Here is a 21,144-nt window from a genome sequence, read left to right as displayed (position 1 = left end):
GCCCCGCTTCATTGAAGCTCTACATAAACTATCTTTAATGGCTCTCTGGTAACACCTAATAAAAGCAAATTAAGAGCTGGGTCTGGTGCTGGTGGGCTGCCTTAGATTACTGAGGAAAAAGATACACTGTGTCTGTATGTGCTTGTCCTTGCTGACATTCGACAAAATGAAATGAAGGATCCTGCTGGTTAGTTGATGATGGTTAATGCTGTGTTCAGTTTCTTATTTGTCTCGGAAGTTTTAGTGTCATTTTTTGTTTTTGAGTCAGGATCTCACTTTGTAGTGCACATTGGCCTTTAACTCATGACGATCCTCCTGCCTTAGCCTCCCAAGTGCTGGGATTACAGGTGTGCACCACCCTGGCCAGCCTTTTAGTGTCATTTTTAAAAGTACCCACAAAATCTGTACCTTGAGCACGAGTGTGTCTGACACTTCTTGGACAGTTTGTCAGGAACTTTATATAGCTAGAGGTAGTCAGTGAGAGATGGTTGTTGCCTTCATCTGTCTTCTAAATCTTACAAGGTAGTTAATTTTCTTCCCTTAAAATGATTTACATAGCTTTTCAATGACAAAAGCCAATTGTCCCGCCAGGATGGCATGGGATTTTAGATTCAAGGAAAACTTCATTAACCAAAACATAAGGAAGGACTTTTATTCCTCCCATCAGATTATCATCTGCTACCTAGGTGCTAGAGAAAGTATTGGGTTTCTCTTCTTTCTTTCCTCTTCCCCCTACTCCTTGTCTATAGAGAGTCTATTTCAGGAAAATAAACTGGTTTGGGGAATTTGGTTTACATGGGACAGAACACTTGTTGAAGGTCCACCTGGTGAAAGGACGGGGCCCCCATCTTTCCCTCCCTGGCTGGGAATCTGGACCTAACTCTTCTCAGTCTGTGGAGCAGGTTTCATTGACGCGAAGGGAGCTGCGGGGGAGGCAGGGTCACTAGGAGCTGTGGAAGTATTTTGGGAAAACCCAGGGCCTTCTGGTCAGCCCTGGGTTCTCTCTTCCCTTGCTCCAGATTTGCTAATGGGTACAGCCCACACAGATTCCTGGCATCTTTTGGTCAGCCGAGGCTGTTACACCAGGGCTAGGAGCCAAGTGCTACAGTCAGCCCCTCCCTACCTCCATAGGCAGTAACTTCTCTCTGTATGTGGAGGTCCTGTCAGGTGCCCCCATTGGAAAGCATGACTGCCATCGATAACCAGTGGTTAGGATTTTCCTGGGTTGAAGCATCTGGTATGGATTTCTACTGCTGAGCTCAGAGGCCTCACCTAAACAGGCTACCTCCTGAGTCATGCCCATGTCTGGGCTGCAGAAGCACAAATGACACCTGTACCCCTGAGCAGGAATCACTCAGCACTCATGGTTCAGTGTGCCCCAAGCTAGCTCAGCTGGCTGTGGGCAGCTCTGTGTGCTGTTCTGTCCTCAGTAGTCCCAGGCAGCAGCAGCAGCGTGCTGGATGAGGACGAGTGGGGCTCCTGTTGAACAGTCTGGCTCCTTGGTATCCCTATGCTGCCATTTCCCCATTGACTGGAAACCCCAGTCAGGCCTGCCAGGGAATGGTCGTGGGTGAGATGTGCACACTGGATGCTCTGACCCCTTTAGCTTTATGTCTTAAGGGACCTCAGTCGGAATCGGATTCGGCTCATCGAGGGCCTCACCTTCCAGGGGCTCGACAGCTTGGAGGTGCTGAAGCTTCAGCGGAACAACATCAGCAGGCTGACGGATGGTGCCTTCTGGGGGCTGTCCAAGATGCATGTGCTGTAAGTATGGGGAGAGCAAGGGTGCGGGTTGGGTGTGTGTGTGTGTGTGTGTGTGTGTGTGTGTGTGTGCACACACGTGTTCCCTGCACATGTATCCATCTGAACATTGGGTGTAAGAACCACCCCTGCTGGACTCGGAACCCCGCCTTTATTTGGACTCCAAATTGATCTTTTTGGATTGGGCCACACCTGAGGGCACTTTTCTGGCTGAGTAGGAAACTCACCTGGAGAAGATTTCAGTGCATTAGGCCAGGTAAGGTGGAGGAGGCAACCCTTCCACTATTCACCCTCTCTTCTTCAGTGAACCCAGTCTGCAGAGAAAACTCCCTCCCCACAGCCTCTCTACTCCCACTTTACAGGAAGTTCCTTCTCTCCCCATTTGGGCCCGTACAGTCTTTTCATGAAGTGCAGGTGGGCCAAAAATGTGTCGTTCATCCTAGGAGATTGATTTCTTCTGCCTTGTGAGCTAGGGGAGATGCCTAGTGCAGATGTGTGGCTCTTAGCAAGGGAGTAGTCCCTGTAGCCAGATGTGCACAATAGGGAGGGAGGAAGGGGCAAGAGGTGTTAAAAAATTAAGATACATTACGTGCAGGTATCAGCTTTCCACAGTGGATGTGATCATTATGTACTGCATGATGATACATACTACATGTCTTTTTTTTGTTTGTTTTTTGAGACAGGGTCTCACTATGTTGTGAGACTGACCTGGAACTCACTATGTAGCCCTGGCTGGTCTTGAACTCACAGCGATCCTCCTGCCTCAGCCTCCCGAGTGCTGGGGTTACAGGTGTGTACTACCACGCCTGGCCCATACTACATGTCTTTTTTTTTTTACATGAAGTGCAGGTGGGCCAAAAATGTGTCGTTCATCCTAGGAGATTGATTTCTTCTGCCTTGTGAGCTAGGGGAGATGCCTAGTGCAGATGTGTGGCTCTTAGCAAGGGAGTAGTCCCTGTAGCCAGATGTGCACAATAGGGAGGGAGGAAGGGGCAAGAGGTGTTAAAAAATTAAGATACATTACGTGCAGGTATCAGCTTTCCACAGTGGATGTGATCATTATGTACTGCATGATGATACATACTACATGTCTTTTTTTTGTTTGTTTTTTGAGACAGGGTCTCACTATGTTGTGAGACTGACCTGGAACTCACTATGTAGCCCTGGCTGGTCTTGAACTCACAGCGATCCTCCTGCCTCAGCCTCCCGAGTGCTGGGGTTACAGGTGTGCACTACCACGCCTGGCCCATACTACATGTCTTTTTTTTTTTTTGGTACCGGGGATTGAATGCCGGTCCTTGCGCTTGCAAGGCAGGCCACCGAACTGCTGAGCTAAATCTCTGGCCCCATATACTACATGTCTTAATAAAAATAAAATATTAAGAGATGCCTCCCTGCCACAGAGCGACAACAACAGATACAGTTTGTTTTACCCAGGTTTTCCAAGCATCAGCTGCTTCCAGGTCTCCTCTTTGTAGTTTCCTGTTCCGGGTTTGCTGCTGTCTGCTTCCAGGTTAACGCACTTGTATCACTGTCTTTCCTTTTCACCTTGAGATTTCATGCTTTTATAGTTCAACTCTCCGCTGTCCCTGCTACCTTCCAGTCTGTCTCTCAGCTTTTATATTCGCTGTTATCTTGGTAACTAAAACCAAAAGCAGAACCCGAGGGCTGTCTACTGGATGGTGGGCTTCCCTGTGCTCAGAAGCACCAGCCTTTTTGAGCGGCATCTTTTAGAATCTGAAATCCAGTTGATCATGTGCTAGATGGACAGAGATTAAGAGAATTCTCAGAGGAAAACAGTGTGATGTTTTACGTTGAGCACATTAGTACAAATTGAGGATGGTGAGTGGCCTTAGAGGTTGTTAATAAAGTAAGTTCTTCCATTTTGAGCAGTGATGGAAGGATGACAAAAAGTAAACCTTGGTTGTTTAGATCGCTTGTAATATTGAATATGGAACAAAATTTGAATTAGTGACTTTCGTTAAAGATATCCATTTTCTGGGATGCAGGGATCCTGGGGAAGGATGTGCTATGTATGTTGAGGAAGGAGGTGATAGCATCAGGACACACCTGGACCTGTGATAGGTCCCATCTCCACGAACACATTGGAATTCGAAAAGATTGTAAATTGAAAATGTGTTTGATACACCCAGTCTGTGGAACATCCTCGCTGAGCATCAAGTACTGGAGGTTTCCTCTCGTGATCATGGGGCTGGCTGTGGGAGCTGCAACTCTCCCATTGCCCGGCCTGCAAGAAAGTATCATGTCACACGGCACTAGCCCAGGAAGTGGGCCACATTCAGAATCCCACCTGTGGTTTCTGTTGCATGTATTGCTTTCAGCTATCATGAAGTGGAAATGCTGTAAGTTGAGCCATCCTAAGGCAGAGTCCAGAGTGTGTCTGTATTTATTTACTTACAGTTGTTGAGAGTCAAGTCCTCAGCACTGTGCTAAACATCCTGATGTATATTTTCTTATTTTTTTCTGCTATGGTCCTATCACATTGATCCTCTTAGATGTCTCCATTTCTTAGAAGTTCCTGTTCATTAAGCTATCAAAGTAGCAAAATTAGGATTTGTTCCCACCAGAATCATGGGAAGAATTAAGTTTGTGAACCAAGGCACCACTGTAAATCCAAATTGTCTGACCTTGGAGCTAAAGCTAGGTCCCCTGAATGGTCCAGAGTCCTGAATTTTGTTAGCCAGATAGGTTTAAATCACTTCTGGCCTCATTATTTCTTGATAAGGTGGGGAATATTAGGTTATGTGGCTTTTCTCAACTTCATTTTCTTTCTGAATCAGGTGGGCTGCTTCCTTTTTTTTCGTCTTCCTCTCCTTTCATAGAGAACTCCTCTGCCCATTTGTTGCTTGGTTCACTTAATCCTTTGGTAAAATGTCTCTTCTAGGGAGCTTGCCCTTGTCCCCTCTACTTCTGGAGGCCGCCTGGTCATTTCCAACTGCTTTCTCGTCTCCCGTCCCTGTGTGTACTCGCACTGGGTGGCACACTTCTGTATGGCTCGGTCCTTGGCACTGACCAGTGTCTGATAGAGAGGGGCTTTCTGTGTTCCATCCATCGGATGAGTGAATGGCAGCCCCTCTCCATCTTGCGTGTGATTGTCATTGCAGGCACCTGGAGTACAACAGCCTGGTGGAGGTAAACAGCGGCTCCCTGTACGGCCTCACGGCCCTGCACCAGCTGCACCTCAGCAACAATGCCATCTCTCGCATTCACCGTGATGGTTGGAGCTTCTGTCAAAAGCTGCACGAGCTGTGAGTGTCCTTGGCTTTGGTTTGTGACCATTCGGAGACAGTGCCTGGAGGCCGCCCTCCAGAGTGCAGAGAGCTGTGGGCCTGGCCTTTCCCTCAGGATGGTGGACTGGGTGGGGTGAGGCAGCAGTCCTGTCCGTCATCCTGTGCTCGAGCAAAGACGGATGACCAGAGCACCTAGGCCCAGGGTGGGACTGTCGGTGCTCTGAGCTGTAAATCCCTTTGATGTCCCCCATCTCCTTCTGCTTTGGGATTAGCAGGGGCTTCAGGAGTAGCATCTCAGTCCCTACAGGGAGCCTCAGTCCCCAAGGCTTTCTTGGGCTTCTCTGGCAGACTACGAAGTTGATTTCTGTGCCTTTTAGAGGAACTGAAGGCCTTCAGAGTGCCTTGATCAATTCTGGAAGTTGGCCCCATAGCCAGGTAACTTCAGAGACCGATTGACAATTGCTTTCCCACCTCTCCTTTATGCTAAAGTCTTTAATTGCCGATGAGAATGTGATTTTGATCTGTTGCCATGTTTTTGTGATTGATAGAACACCATGACTTACTTCTCTAGGAGGGAAAGAATGTTGCTCCCTGCCACCTTAAAAAAAACCCAGCAGCCTTCTCTGTCCTTTTTCTTTTCTTTTGACTTCAGCCCAAATTTCCTATTTCAGCCATAGGTGATCACTAGAATGCCAACCCAGGGATGCGTCAGAGTTGCAGGAGTTCATAGAGGAAGGTTTATTGACCTGAGGGGCATGTTCCGTGTCCTCCTTACCATGGAAGTGACAGTAGCCCCAGTGCTTTGGGTATCATTCAGATAAGGGGGAAGCCCTGGTGTGGGGTCCCCCAGGGTGGGGGTCACTCAGTGTGGGGTCCTGGGCTGTGGCTCATGGTGCCCTCTGCTGGCCAATGCAGAGACTGTGTAGCTAGGGTTCCCTTGCTGTAGACTAGAACGCCCTAGAATCAGGTCTTTGTGTCAGGTGTCTGCCAAGGGAGGTCTTTCATAGCCCGCATCAGGACCAGCTGTGGCCATAGCTGAAGAGTTGGAGCCTTGAGGGTTCTCGTAGTGTATGACCTCATGTGAACTCACTGGCTTCTGGGTGATGCAGATGCTGGGCCCTGTTGGAATCGAGCTTCATGGCCACTTTCACCATCAGGATTCCTGTGTGTACACCTGCATCCTCTTCCCATTGCTACCAGGCCAGTGGCAGCCCATTGTTAGGAGAGGGAGTGCAAACCCTGGGCCCAGTAGTAGCATTTGCCTTCTTCCTCCTTCCTCAGGATTCTGTCCTTCAACAATCTCACACGTCTGGACGAAGAGAGCCTGGCCGAGCTGAGCAGCCTGAGCGTCCTGCGGCTCAGCCACAATGCCATCAGCCACATCGCCGAAGGCGCCTTCAAGGAGCTCAGGAACCTGCGTGTCCTGTACGGCCCTCACTATTGCGGTGACAGGATGAAGGGGCCCTGGGGGGAGCAGAACGTAGTAAATCAGTGGCTTTGTTTCATTCCATTCTCATGGCTTCAAGTCAGAACTGGACCCACAGCTGGCCTGTTATGTGTGCCCAGTCACAATTTTAAAAAGTTTTTTTTCTGGTACCAGGGACTAAACCCAGGACTTTCTCTCTGAGCCACATCTCTAGCACTTTTTATTTTTCATTCATTTATTGCAGCACTGAGGATTGAACCCCGTGGTCTTCATGCTGAGGTATAATCCTTAGCCCTTTTCTATTTTTTGAAAGTCTACATTGCTAAGTTGCCCAGGTTGGGCTCAAACTTGGAATCCACCTGCTTCAGCCTTGCAGACTGTTAGGATCATGGGTGTGTACCATTACGCCCAGCTCAGACCTCTATATGATTAACTGAACGAGAACTGCTTGATCAGAAAACTCATTCCACAAGGACTGTGCCTGCAGAGGGGTGATGGCTCTTTGAAGTGTAACTAATTCTCAATGCAGTAGTTTTCAAATTATACTTGGTAGGATGCTGGGGTCTTGCTGGGAAAGCCTTAGTGCAGGGCTCCTGCAGCTCCCTGAAGGACAGCGGCCTCAAGCCTTCTGGGTGTGATCCGACTTCCATTTTGAAGTCCTGTATATCTTTTTCTCCAAGCCAGTGAAATACTACACTTCATCCCTAGCATTTCTCCAGTGAGCTTAGTGTCCAGGATGCTTCATTTCCCAGAGGGTTGGAAAACAAAATCCTTGTCCCTTAACAGGAGGTTACTTTAAAAAGCAGAGGTAATAAAACCTTGTTCCTTTAAGTGTCTGATTAGATGGAGTTCCCAGAAATTGCTATAGGATGTGGTTTTCTCAGAGTTTCCAAGCAACTGTTAGCATAAAGCCCCCAGTAGTTTTCTTTAGACAGTGGTAGTGAGTGCAGTGGCTGAGAACAGCTCTGTGCAGAGAGGCCTGTGCAGTGGGATGGAGGAACTGCACCTGGTAGAGTAGGCTTCAGTGTGGTGTCATTGCAGGGAGGGTAAAAGCCTGACACTAAGCCAGTGAGCTGAGGTCAGCTCTCCAGCCTTTACATGGTCTAAATGACACTGCTGGAAGGGGTCAAGTTGAGCAGGCTTAAGAGAAGCCAGGGCCCGGAGTAGAGAGACAGGTTGTTTAGGCAAAAGATAATAGAAGTCCCTTCCAAAAGCACACTTGCTCTTTGAGCCTCCTGCTGTGAAATGTAAGCTGCAGCAAGCCTCTCGGCCTTCAGTCAGAGCTCCCTCCCATGGTAGCGTCCTCTCAGAGCCAAGAGCAGGGTCCTTTCCTATTCTCTGTGTCTAGGTAGGCTCAGAAGAGGGATATGTAGGAACCGAGTGCCTCATGGGAAGTTGGAACCAGGAGAACATTGGCCCGGCCTCCAGGTGTGGTGTCTCAACTCTGACTGCCCTTGTTGCTGAGGAGGAGGCTGACTAATTGGCCTTGGGACTTGCATCGTTGGAGGAGTTGGCCTGAGTTATTGGCCTCGTCTCTCCACCCTGACGAGTGGGTCACATGGCTGAGTTAGCACCCACATGTCCTCATTGGCCCAGAGTCCAGCACTGTGCAGGCCTTATGAGAAGATGGGCTGTGGCATCAGACCACTGGGCAGTTGTGGAGCAGCCCAGGCCAGGGCTTTTTCTTTGCTGCCCTGTGTCCTCCGTATGCCTTTCAAAGATTCATAGCCAAGTAAAGAAAAGAAAGGGACTCTGGTTGAGGTGAGAGGACACAGGAAACTGAAGAAACCCTTTGGGCTGCTATTCCATGCCAGGGCCAGATGTAATTCCACGGGGGCAGAAGACAGATGGGCCTCCCTGGTGTTCTCTGCACTGTTTTTCTTCCCCAAGGTGTGGTGTGAGCTGCCTGGGAAGGAGCAGCTGAGGCTGGAGTGAACTTAGTATCTGAAGTGTGAGTCAGCTTTGTTGGGAGGCTAAGAAAGCCAGGCTGCCCTGAAGAGCATGTAAAGCAGGGCTTCCTCCTAGGACCACTCTTGGGACCTGTGATGGTGGGCTCCTAGGGTGCACATCCACATGGGAGCCTGGATGTGAGGTGGTCTCCATGTGCTTCAGTGGATGCTGAGCTCATGGACTATCTTCTCTCCAGGGATCTGGACCACAATGAGATTTCAGGCACAATAGAAGATACCAGTGGTGCCTTTGCTGGGCTGGACAACCTCAGCAAGCTGTGAGTATTTCCCAGCATGCCATTTTGGTATGGGTAGCTACTTTGGCAGCTCCCCTGTGCCTGTCTGTCCTGGACTCCCAATAGAGAGCAGCGCTGCTAAGATCTGCTGCTGTGGGGAGAAGATACCGAGGACAAATGTGGGAGACCCAACCCTGAGTCACAGTAGGGGGTCTTGGGTTTTGGGGGCCTACACACGTAGGGTTTGTTGCCCTAGGAATTTTCTCTCAGGCCCATTTCATAGCTCATGTGAAAACAAGTTAATTTTTACTGTCCTTTACACAAACTAGAGTCTTTGTCATCTTCCTCAGTTTCTAGAAATTTTGTAGAATGTCTTGAGTAACTGTCAGTATTCATTGTTGTTGTTGTTAATTGTAATCTGAAATAGCAAGAATCGTTAACAAGGGCAGCAGCAGTAGCTGCTCTGTGCTTCATGTTCGGCCTGTTTTTGTCCCCTCATCGTCTGCAGTCTGCCAGTTGCTCTGTGTGTGTGTTTGTGTGCTTACTTGTGTGTCTGAGGGAAATATCTGATGGGCAAGGGCAGGCTGGATTATGCAGCTGCTTTTAGAGTTAAGAGGACAGATGGCTTTGAAACCTGTGAGTTTTGACACTTTTGTCCTAGGTGGGTACTGAGAATTAGCTGTTTTGGCACTGAGGATTGTTTGTTCTTGAGCATCTCCTGTTTGGATGGCATGTCGGAAGTGCTGTGTGTTCTCATCCCTAAAATCAAGCTCTACCCAGCCCCATGAATCAGTGTCTTGTAGGTGTCTGAAAGAGGGAGGACCAAGACCCCCAATATTTGGAAAGTTGTGACATTAACAAGAATCCCTTACTATGTTGAAATAAGCAGTTAGTGGTTTAAGTGTAATGATATCATGGTTATATCTTGAATGGAAAAAAATGGTATGAAGCCTGTAACTTAGATTTGAAATAATCCACCTGGGTTATATAATGGCAAAAGAGGAGAGTTAGAGGGAAAATCAGATTGGGACAATCCATGGCTGGGGATGTAGTTCAGTGGCAGAACACTTTCTAGCAGGCACAAAGCCCTTGGTTCAATCCCCAGTGCTTACAAAAAACAAAACACAACAGATCGGAACAATCAGATGACTGCTGTTGGCCTGTGACAGCCACTCTATGATGCTGTCCTGTCATGATGGTGTGTGAAAGTTTGCATGTTAAAAGGGATGAGGAGGGCCGGGAATTTAGCTCAGTGGTGCCACTGCCTGCCTCGCACACGCAAGGTTCTGAGTTCGATCCCCAGAAACCCGCCCCCTCAAAGAATGAGGAAAATAAATGGTTTCCATGTGATGGGGTGTGCAGCTCCATTTCAGGCCACTGCTGGGGAGTAGTGCAGGAGTCAAGTAAATGTTTGGGAAGGGAACCAGCTTCTCCCCCTTTTCCCGGCCTGTCTCTTGGGCACCTTGCCAGGAGGTTCTGTTGTGCCATGCAGGTGGCTGGGCCTCACTTGGGGGCCTAGGGAGTAGGGAGCGTGGTAATGCAAAGCATAATTGCTTCCCGCCGTGCTGTGGGGATGGCCACGGTGCTCTGAGTCTGATCTGGCCTGGGCTGGCCTTTGGAGATAGAGAGGCCCAGATTCTGGGTCTGCTCAAAGATTTGAGGTTCTTCCTGCCACAGATGTTTCCAAGAAGCAGGGAGAAGTGGGCAGCAGAGCACGAGAGGCCTCATTCCGTGATTACTGGATGGGTGTTGCCTTGCCCTTCCTCTTTCCAGCTGCTAAACTCAGCCATTTTGGATGGTTCTTGGGCAGCGGCGATCCTGGCCTTAGCCTATGCCTTTCCTTTCTTTTGTGTCTGCCACACCAGGGCACAGTCAACGTGAGGGGGAGTGGAGAACCCTTTGTGACTGGCATGGGACTCCCTTGTGTTCCTTTCCTGGGATGGGCATGGGGTACATGCGGCATCTGTGAAGCAAGTGTGCAGGCCTGGACTTTGGAGCAAAGCCTCTGGATTCCTGCCTGGAGTGCTGCTTCCAAAGCCAGTGGGCAGAGTGGGGGCTAGAGAGTAGATTCGTGCTAGGGGAGGGGGTTACATGTCATGGCTTCTCCCAAGGACATGAGAACAATGACCACCATAGTGCTGCCCGCAGGGCCTGCATGTTGTTTTTCACTTAGCCATAGGGAGCCCTGGAAGGGCTGGCCAGGAGGTGTGTAAAAGGATCGAGGAGTGACTTCCTTTGTTCCCTTTCTGCTTCAGGTCAGTCCAGCTATCCCTTCATGGGAAGCCCTGGCTGTGAGACAGACAACAGTTGTTTATTAGAACCATTGTAGCCTCCTAGCCTGAGTACTACCCCTACCCCAAGACCCCAGATGTTTCCAGGGGAAGGTAAGGGCCTCTTTTAATCCACCAACAAGATGATTGACCCCAAATTCGGGAATTTGTTTTATTGCTATTGTCACCATTAGAAATAACAGCCTGCTCGCATTGTAAAAGAGGTCAGTGTGACTAATGTTTAATGGATGAAGTAAATCCCAGCTTTCCCCTGGATCTACTTTATAGGAGATTTCACTGCACAGCCCCATTCATTTTTACTAGGACCTGGAGCCTGCAGTGCCACAGCCTGAAGGGATCTGAGTAAGTGTGGAAGTTGGCAGCATCCTCAGGCGCGTCTGGGCTTCACTGCCCTGTGAGCTGTTACTTGCTGCTAGTTCTGTGGCTAAAGAGCCTAAGTTAGTTAGTAAGGCCACTGTGTTTTCTGTCCTCTTGGTTCATTTGTTTTAAAATAAGTTTCATATTGTGAGGCTGTGCAAATGCTTTTAGGATGCAATTGTTTTCACATTCGTGTGGGCTGACTCTGACAGAAAGTCAAGGCACAGAGTTCTTTGGCTGGCTTGCCCTTGAACATCCAGAGAAGGCAGGAAACTGGGCTGGCTTTGTCTGCAAGCAAACAGCATGATTTCTGGGGGCTGGTGGGGGCAGGCACTGCTCTGAAGTAATGCAGTCGGTTTCTGGTGAAGCGAGTCAGACTGCCCCAGGAGTTGACCCATGGTGCCCCCAGAGCGAGTGGAGCAGGCATCCCTGGAACCCTTGTTGCTGCTCTGGACATGACGGCTCTGGCCTGGGTCCTTCCCTATGTGCCATTTGCTGTGGTTAGGCCCCACTCAGACTGTGCTGGGTGAGGCTCGGGCACCCTCTTGTTTTCAATTTCCACAGTTCACTTTTCCTTTCAGGGAGGAGCTTTTCTTTTGGAGCCTAGTCTTAAGCAGGGTGAAGGTAGCACTAGCCTATAGTCCATATCTTTCCCTGATTCTTGGTGGGATCCTAGATCAAGAATTCTGTATCCTAGGAAGGGACTGAGCCAGACGGCTTTTCTCTAGAGGTTTTTTTCTTTGCACAGCTGTGCCCTGTTACTTGGTAGCTTCTGTCCCAGACCTGTTGATTCTGAGAATTCTCAGGCATTCAGCCCTCTTAGCAAACCCTTTAGAGAAACCTGAGGACATTAAAGAGTCAATGTAACTGGTCACTCTCTGGCAGACAGATTCCTGTGCCAGGAGGATTGGAGAGAGGCCTTTGGATTCTCACTGGAGACCATAATTGTATTGTGCTGACCGCAGGGAGAGAGACATGAGGCTTGCATTCCCTCTGTCTAGCATACTTCAGACCAGTGGGGTGAACCTATGGCTGTGTGCTGTTTGTTATCACGGAGAGCTCTAAAAGCTTCACCACCACTGCTCTGGGGGCTTCCCTGTGTGGGGGGCTGTGGAATCCACAGCTTTACCTCTTTCTGCTGTAACTTGCCTGTCCCACGAACGGCTTAGCCATTTCATTGCTTTTACTGGCGTGGGAGATGCACAGAAAATGGGGTACAATCTTTTTATGATTTCATTATTTTCTTTTTTATCCACATATCCTATCTTCAACTGAAGTCTGCTTCTGGAACTAAAATATACTGTTATAATTCCACGTTTGAAGTTAGGTTTGTTACGTTAGCCAAAGGTCTCAACTGAATAGAGTGGAAGCAACACTATGTTCTCCACATACTATAGCGGCAGACTTTAGAGCGACCGTTATGGCTGCTCTTGGAGTTGCCTGGATGCAGGAGGTGCCTCTCATGGGTCACAACCCAAGGGTACAGACGTTAGATAATCTGCACAGTTGATGGTTGAGGACCTGACTGCCTGGGATTGAATGAACCTTGTATATAATCTGGGACCTTGCTCAAGAAGCTGCAGGACTAGGCATCGCCTGCAGGCCCTGAGGGCAAGGACAAAGCTCACTGTAGCTGCATCCTGGCTGCTTGGGTGTGTGTCTGGTGCAAAGAGCTAGGGTGCCATCTCAGTGGACACCCATTTTCCTGTCTTCTTGTCTGTTTGGGGAACCACTCTCCCCAGAACGCAGTATCTAGCAGTAGGTGGCAGTTTTCAGTGGGTGCCACAGTTTTTATTGCCTTGTCTGCTTTTTGGTTTTTTGGTACTGGGGATCGAACTTGGGCCCTTATGCTTATGAGGCAGGTGGCGGAACCACTGAGCTAAATCCCCAGCCCCTTTGCTTCCTTTTAAACAGTAATCAATCCCATGTCTGTCGTGAGGCAATAGATCAGCCTCACCCCCATCCCCTTGGGATGGTCTGTGGAAAGACAGCCCTGGCTGGATGAGGTGACTTCCACTTTACACAGCATGGGCCTTTCTAGGGCAGGCCTGTCATTACTGCAAAATTCTAATAAAGAGAAAAGTATTTCATTTTAGAAAAGGGAAGGCCTATAATCTCAGTACAGGTTAGCTTCCCCCTTCCTGACAGACTGACCAGGTAGCATCTCTCTAATTGTGCGTTCTCTTTCATCGACCCTCCCGTCTCCCTGACCCTGATCTCTTCTGTTCCTGGATGTTTGGAAACTGGAGGACTCTGTTTGGAAACAAGATCAAGTCTGTGGCTAAGAGAGCATTCTCAGGTCTGGAAGGCCTGGAACACCTGTGAGTACCTTGCTGGACCTTGCCTGCCAGAGGCGGCTGCTGGGGAAATTTGCTAGCAGATTAATTGCATCTTTGTAAATCAAGAAACAGGTTATTTGCAAGCACCAGCTGCTTCCTTCTTGTTATAAGTCAGCTTCTACTTTGCCCTTTATTTTGCCTATACCAGAACGGTCACTGAACACATGGCGGGTTGCTGTGCTCCTAATGAACGTGATGGTGTTTGAATAAGCACTTCCCTTTCTCCTGCTGCACCATTATCCCTTCACCCTGCTGCTTTGTAGGCATTTTTTCCATGGCCACTTCCACGAGGGTGCTTTCTTGGCCCAGTTAGTACCCCTACTAAAGCAGCCCAGCCATGCCGAGCACATGTTAGGCCTGACTGTGGCCTTTCCTCCAGGATGGCTGCTTCTGAGACCCTGGGAGGGAGCGGACAGCCAGCCCAGGCACTTCTGCTGCTTCTGAAGGATGGCTCTAGTGTGTGGTTTCAGATTATTTTCCACTCTGAATCAGATTCAGCCTTGATTCTGCTGGGAATATTGTGCCTGTTGATGGAGTGTCCCCCAGCCACTATCAGCCCCTAGCGCTCGATTGACCTGAGTGGCTCCACAGGCTGTGTCAGCATATGTGCACTGAGAGTCACCTTCAGTGGAATTATCACATGGAGTCTGGCCAGTATCTGTGGCTCACCTGTGAAACCACAGCATCCCAGAAAAAGCCCCTGAGCTAAAGCATGTGTGGCCATCTTGAAGACTCCAGGGTTTCTTTGCACAAGTCACTATGTTCTCTTTCAGAAACCTGGGAGAGAATGCCATTAGGTCCATCCAGTTGGATGCCTTTGTAAAGATGAAGAATCTTAAGGAGCTGTAAGTACCTAAGAGTTCATGGCCATCATTGATGTGAGTAGAGTTACAGAATAAGAAATGCCATAATTCCATTATGCTCACTTTTTGGATTATCTGTGATTGCTTACAGGTAGATGGAAGCTGAGTTTCGTTTAAAAACTGTCCTGTGGCACTTACTCTTCAACAGGGGACAGCTTTTACTTAAAGAGTGACATAGTACTTTGGAGTTTGTGGGTCATAGGGTCTGTGCCGTGACTGCTCAGCTAGCTCTGTCGTTACAGCAGAAAGCAGCTATCAGTAATGCGTGGACAAATGGGCATGGCTGTGAGCTGTGAAATTTGCAGCAGGCCTGCAGGTTAAAGTTTGCTAGCCACTGTTCTGTGTAGCATGAAATAAACTCTCTTCCATCAAGTGGATAATCAATCATCCCTTTTATGTCAGAGACAAGTTTGCATCTTTTGGGTTTTTTAAAAATGAAGGACATGCAGGAGGGGCTGTGAGCCGGGCAGGGGTGTGGCTGGGTACTAAGAGGTGGTGGGGCTGTCTTGGACGGCCGCTACGGGCTCTAAAGTTATAAGAGTTAGAGAAGCTAGCCTCAGAACTCGGGTGGCAACTGCCAAGTGTCCTTTCCTTTTGCCATGTGTGACTCATTTTGCAGCCAGTAAGTTCCAGCCATACCATCAAGTCCTTCCAGGGCTGGCTTTGGGTGCTTACGACAGATGCCAAAAGATGATCATCCTTATATCCTGCCTCATTCCATTTCTGAGGCTGCTCCTGGGGGACCCTTGGGGCAGGGCAAGAAGGAGTGGAGAAACAGGTGCAGTGTCCGTGATGAGAACCGAAGTGGATAAGTGACATTTTTGGGAGAGGAGTGCTCAAACACTTGCTTCAAGGTGATCAGTTGTCAAGAAACTTGAAGCAGCCAGGTCCTTCCTTAGAAGGGTTAGGATCTTAGAACTGGAGTTTGTAGCAGGCTCACTGAGGCCTTGCGGCTATAGAGAATGCTCTGTTCTTCTGGCCTCAGCCGTTCTACTTCTGCCCATCTGGGTAAGATAGAAAAAACAATTCCATAGCTCCCATTCCAGGGAAGTGGGACCAGGTGATTCCAGACCATTTTAGAAGGCTGGATATAGGGATATATGATAATGCAAGCTGAATGAAATATTGAGTGTAAAAGATGGTGGGGTTGGGTGAGCTTTTTCCTTATACTTCTTACTGTTGTGTCTCTAAAATTTGCAGATACTGTCAGATTAAATGAGATGAGGACGTTTGGAGAGGGGAGAAGGAAGGAAGGAGATTTTCCTTTTGGGGCTCTTATGAGACCATTTTCTAGTTAGGAAGAAAGTGGACCCTTCTACAAGTTTGGATACCCTCTGCCCCCCACCAAAACAAAAAACTCCTTTTGCCTGGTTCTGGAGGCTCAGCCAAGTCTCCTGCCTGGGTTTCCCAGCTGTGCTGGCCTGGGCTCTATGGGGAGAAATGGACTCATTCCACTTGTCATTCTCTTACCCCGCTGGATCAGGGCAGGTTGTCCTGTGCAGTCAGTCATCCTCTGGGTACTTTTCCATAAGTAATAATTAGAAACACACTTGGAGTTGGAATCATGAAAATACACAGTGTCAGCCTACGGAGTATTGAGATGGCTGGAGGAAGAGGCCATGCAAGGCAGAGCCTGTTAGCAGCTGAGAAGGTGGATCCTGGTCCCCACTATCCACTCAGCCTGAGCCTGGTCTCTGACTTGCAGGGTGGGGAGTCAGGAGGTCACTGTCTGCACTACTGCCTGGCTTCAGTTCCTCTCCTGTCCGTTTGGTCTCTGCCTCTTTCTCTAGAAAACCTTCCCTCCAGTCTTGCAGGGTCTGGTTTTTCCAAGGGGGAAAGCTCCTTAAGTAGAGCCCAGCAGGCACACTGAATGGGGTATAAGACCCAGACCTTTCTGATCAAGGGTAGGTGTCAAATTTGTTTTCCCTAGTGTGTTCCTGCGCTCATTCCCTGTCCCCATATAAGTATCTGAAGTGTCACAATGATGGCCTAGTTTTGTCCTCTGCTTTCCTGTACAATGCCTAAGCATCCTGCTTGACCACACAGAAATGTGCTCTTGATGGCAGGGAGTTTCAGCTGTCTCTTTATCAGGCTGATGTAGTCCCCAGTGCCGGCACAGCCAACTAGTCACCACCTACAGCTCATTCCTGTGATGTAAGATGCTCACCTGCGAATACGCAGAGAAACAGTAGGCCATTTTCCTGTGATTCGGGGGCCTACCCTTCTGCTACCTGCAGTGGCTCTTCAACAGGACTGCTCTCATTGTCTCTCAGCAGAACTTGAGCTGCCCATCAAATAAAATGCAGTCATATAATTTTAAAAGCTTTGGGATAAACTGTTTCAATCTTTGGAAAAGATTATTTTAAGAGGAAAATTATTTTAGCAAATTATCAAAGTAATTTTAAAATAGCAAAATTATTTTAATAAGATGCACACAGCTCATCTGGGAGTGATAAGGAACAGGAGGGAAAAGTAGATTTTACTTAGCCTGGGATTAAATTTCATTCATTCTTGCTATTTGCTAGTTTGATAGTTTCTCTGCTCATTAGGAGGCCAGAGAGTGAAACAGAAAACAAAGCCAGTCCCTGGGCTTGTCTTGTTGGTGTCTCAAGACAATGGTGGCTGGAAACGGGAGCTGATGTTGACTCACATGATGTATTTGGAATTTCTAAGCCTTCTCATACCTCCTCCTTTGGTTAGCAGGTACAGAAACGATTTCTTTCAGGGATGCCCATGTGCTTTTTTTCTCAGTCTTTTGTCTTGTCACGGGGCAGCCTTTGCTTTTTAGCTTGAACCTTGAGGTTTTCCAGGATCACAATGGCCAGACCTTGTGGGTGACTTATCACCCAGTGACTTGTCAGGAAGGAATGTCTGCTCAGATGGCCATTCTGATTTCTGTTTGAAAAGCTTATCCTCAGTTACTGAGAAACGAAAAAGAAAATATTCTCTGTTTTGGTTGGAGCCTCACAAAACCAAAGTTGAGTATTCTCATACCCCCTGGGCATTGGCAGCTAACTAACAAGCACTATTTAGGGAAAAGAGCCAAATTCTGCTGGCCTCCTTAATAATGCTGGTGTAGTGATAAATGCGGGTGGCATGTTGGTGAGGTTACATTTGGAGGAACTTGTGCACCACTGACAAGTCAAGAAATAACAGCCACTTAGGACAAGAGGACTCTTAGGACTTGGTGCAGAATGCAGATCAGTGTCTCAGACGGAGTTCGAAAGTCCAAGTAGCTGGTAGAAACGTGGAAACACCAGAAAGGGAAAAGTATTCCTGCCACCGTTCAGTGTGTCCAAGGTCAAGAAAGGTCAGAAGGCATCCCCAGCATCACACAGGAGTGTCTGAGAATGAGTCAGGCTGCAGAGCACTGGGACTCTGGGTGCACATCTGTATCTCCGGGAGTGTGGTAGAGGAGCAGAGATCTCTAAGCGGATTACGTGCATTGTTCTCAGTTACCTGAGAACTAGAAGGAAAAGCATGTGATGTGCTGTATGTTAAGGAACACCCTTGCTCACGGTCACTCGGTGAACATCTACTTCTCTTCTTCTTGCAGCCACATCAGCAGTGAGAGCTTCCTGTGTGACTGCCAGCTGAAGTGGCTGCCCCCGTGGCTAGTGAGCAAGACACTGCAAGGCTTTGTGACAGCCACCTGTGCCCACCCAGAGTCACTGAAGGGCCAGAGCATTTTCTCAGTACCACCGGAGAGTTTTGTGTGTGGTAAGACCGTGTTTGGCATTCTGTTTTCCTGAAGGGCAAGGCAGCCAGAAGGATCTCCTCATATTATGGGAGTGTAATTCCTGGGATCCAAGTAAACCTCAGCCTGTGGTTACACATCGGCTGCTGGATGCAATTTATTTCCCACTGAAACCACACACAGTATTTACTGTGTGGTGCCTCATTATGTGGTTCTGAGTACGTGCATTTAACCAGAGGGGAATCCAGTGGGCTCCACTACAGATCAGAGCAGTCAGTTACAGGAATATAGCTCTGGTGTTTCAGAAGGGTGCTGGGTTTAATTGTGAATTTACTTGGTGTATGAGCTGGGGTTTTAATGTGCGTTTCTTTCCAGTCCCAAGAATGAGAGGTTAAAAACAGGAAGAGTAGATCTCAGGAGAACGTTTGCTGTCGTAAAAATAATTCCTCAATGTTGACTTGCACTCTTGTTGTTTCTCTAGACCACTGAAATCTGCACTGGTAGGCTTGAAATTCTTTCTTCCTTCTGGTTGTTGGAATGTAGCTCTTGCAGTCTTTTTGACCAGGGGTGGTCAGGGTCCAAGTTTGCTTGCAAAAAATGCAGAGAAGGCAGAACAGCTGAGAACACACACAAAGGGTATCTTGGACAAGAGTGACGCCGCCTTACAGCCAAGATGGGAGTCAAAGAGCAAGTTGTTTCTGGTGTTTTCTCTAAGCAGGGGTGAGGGCTTCCTAGATGTTGGTCTGTGCCCCTCTTGCCTTTCTGTCATCGCTGCTCCTTACTCCTCACCAGGAGCCTGCCTAGGATCTAGGGTCCCTTTGTGCCACTTCTCTATCTCACTTTTTGGCTGTAGCAATAGTCAGTGCTTCTGTGAGGGGCAATAGATGAGTTTTGTGTGTGTGCACGTCACACACACACACACACACACACACCCAACACCCCTATACCTCTTCATAGGCACCACTTCTGAAAGCAGGCTTGCTGTGCTGATTCCTGTCCAGACCAGGGAGAAGTAAACACGAGGAATGCGGCAGCAGCTCTGCACGTTGAGCCATCCTTGCTTCTGTGTGGTCTCTGAGGCTCTGCACAGTTCCTGTTCTCTAGGCACAGACTGATTGTGCAGGCTGTGGTTCATCAATCCATTGTTTAAGTCTGTGACTGTTGTTTCTGAAGCTCCCTGAAAAGCAGCTTTCTGCCACTTCCCCCTCTTTCCTATCACGAGGCAGTCTTTCCATCTGGATGAGCCAGTTGGATGTTAAGTACACAGCACCTAGCCTCTGGTCTGTGGCCCTGGCATATTCTGGATAGCAACAGTTGTTTATCTTATATCTTTCAGACCCACCCCATGTTTCAACTCAAACTTTCCTGCAAACAGCCATCCTGTGTTCATGGGACTCATGAAAATGCTTGCCAGGTGATCAGTTTCACGCTCTGTGGTGTTTCCTAGTATTTCATTAAAAAGGAAAGGTTAGGCACCTTCTGCCCACTAAGATGGCTAGTGAAACAAAGGTCAGGTGGGAACAGGTGTAGGTGAGGAGGACCATAAACCTGAATTCCCCTCCATTGCTGGTGTGAATATAAAATGGCAGTCACTTTGGAAAGCAGTCTTAAGTAAGCTCCTCACTTAAACACAGGAGTGATGGTGTGACCCATCGGTCTCCCTCCTAGGAATATCCAAGAGAAACAAAAGTATATGTCCCACAGAATGTTCCCAGCAGCATCACTCAGAATAGCTATAAAGTGGGATCAATCTACTCTCCCTCAGTTTATGAATGAATAAACCAATGGTGGTATAGCCATACAATGGAGTATTATTGGGCATTAAAAAGCAAGCAGTCTTTTAGCATGGATGAAATTTGAAAGTGATAAGCTAATTGAAAGGAAGTCATTCACAAAGGATTACAAATCATAGGATTCCACGTATATGAAATGCCCAGAATGGGGAAATCTGTAGTGGTAGAAAGTGTATTGGTGTTGGTTTAGGGGTGGGGAGGGAAGGAGTGCAGAGAGGAATAGCTAAAAAGTAGAGTTTCTGTTTTAAAATTGACTGTGATAATGCTTACACCTATTTGTTAATAACTACAAACCTTAGAATTGTTCACTTTAAATGGTCGAATTAGTATAAGTTATATAGTTCATTAAAACTTAAAAAAATGTGACATACCATAAAAACTTACCCATTTAAGATAATAGATAGATTTAAAATGTTCAAAAGTTGTGTTGTTACTACTAATTTTAAAACATTTTCATCGCCTCTAAAACAAACCCCCAAGGGAGTTGCTCCCTTGCTCCTAGGCCCTTGCAATCACTAATCTGTATTGTGTCTCTGATGTGCCTGTGTGGACAGTTAATATAAATGTAGTCATACAGTCTGGTCATTTGTACCTATCTTTTCCCATTTACCTGACACCCCTTCCCCCAAGTTGGGTATTGAATCCAGGGCCTTGTACATACTAGGCAGGCACTTGACCACTGAGCTGCAGTCCTAGCCCTTAGCATAAAACTGTGGTGTATATTAGTATTTCTTTCTTTCTTTTTGGTACCAGGGATCGAACTCAGGACCTTGAACATGTCAGGCAGGCTTAGTGCCACTGAACTACATCCCCAGCCTTGGTACTTCATTTCTTAATGACTGAATAATAATCTTTTGTATGGACATAAATTTATTCATTCATCAGATGATGGATATTAGGTTGTACCTACTTTAGACAGTAAATAATGTGAACTTCCATATACAAGTTTTTGTATGAGTTTTCTTGTGTTTATATCTAGAAATGAAATTGCTGGTCACAGGTAACTGTTTAACTGTTTAAGGGTCCACTATACTTCTCCCTAAGTGGCTTCATGATTTTACATACTCACTGGCAGTGTATGAGGATTCTAATTTCTCCCCAGTTTTGCTAACATTTGCCATTTTCTTTTTTCTTTTAGCAGTAGTTGGGGATACAAACGATTCTCATGGTGGCATTGTTTT

The 21,144-nt window shown here is 47.7% G+C and overlaps 1 protein-coding gene across 2 annotated transcripts in view; it reads left to right on the top strand.

Moving 5' to 3' along the window:
• The window catches only part of Lrig1 (leucine rich repeats and immunoglobulin like domains 1), a 72,122-nt gene that overhangs the window by 40,963 nt on the left and 10,015 nt on the right, over nucleotides 1-21,144 (top strand). For both annotated transcript variants that reach the window (XM_033757116.1, XM_033757115.1), the window contains exons 5-11: nucleotides 1,621-1,764; nucleotides 4,887-5,030; nucleotides 6,294-6,437; nucleotides 8,585-8,665; nucleotides 13,521-13,592; nucleotides 14,384-14,455; nucleotides 18,030-18,193. In XM_033757116.1, the coding sequence (XP_033613007.1) occupies nucleotides 1,754-1,764; nucleotides 4,887-5,030; nucleotides 6,294-6,437; nucleotides 8,585-8,665; nucleotides 13,521-13,592; nucleotides 14,384-14,455; nucleotides 18,030-18,193 (688 nt within the window). In that variant the 5' untranslated portion in view covers nucleotides 1,621-1,753. The remainder of the gene's footprint in view (nucleotides 1-1,620; nucleotides 1,765-4,886; nucleotides 5,031-6,293; nucleotides 6,438-8,584; nucleotides 8,666-13,520; nucleotides 13,593-14,383; nucleotides 14,456-18,029; nucleotides 18,194-21,144) is intronic.

Source organism: Fukomys damarensis, unplaced genomic scaffold, assembly GCF_012274545.1.
Source record: "Fukomys damarensis isolate Sample0158 unplaced genomic scaffold, DMR_v1.0_HiC HiC_scaffold_28, whole genome shotgun sequence".
Classification (NCBI taxonomy): Eukaryota; Metazoa; Chordata; class Mammalia; order Rodentia; family Bathyergidae; genus Fukomys; species Fukomys damarensis.
This window is presented reverse-complemented; position numbering and strand designations above follow the sequence as displayed.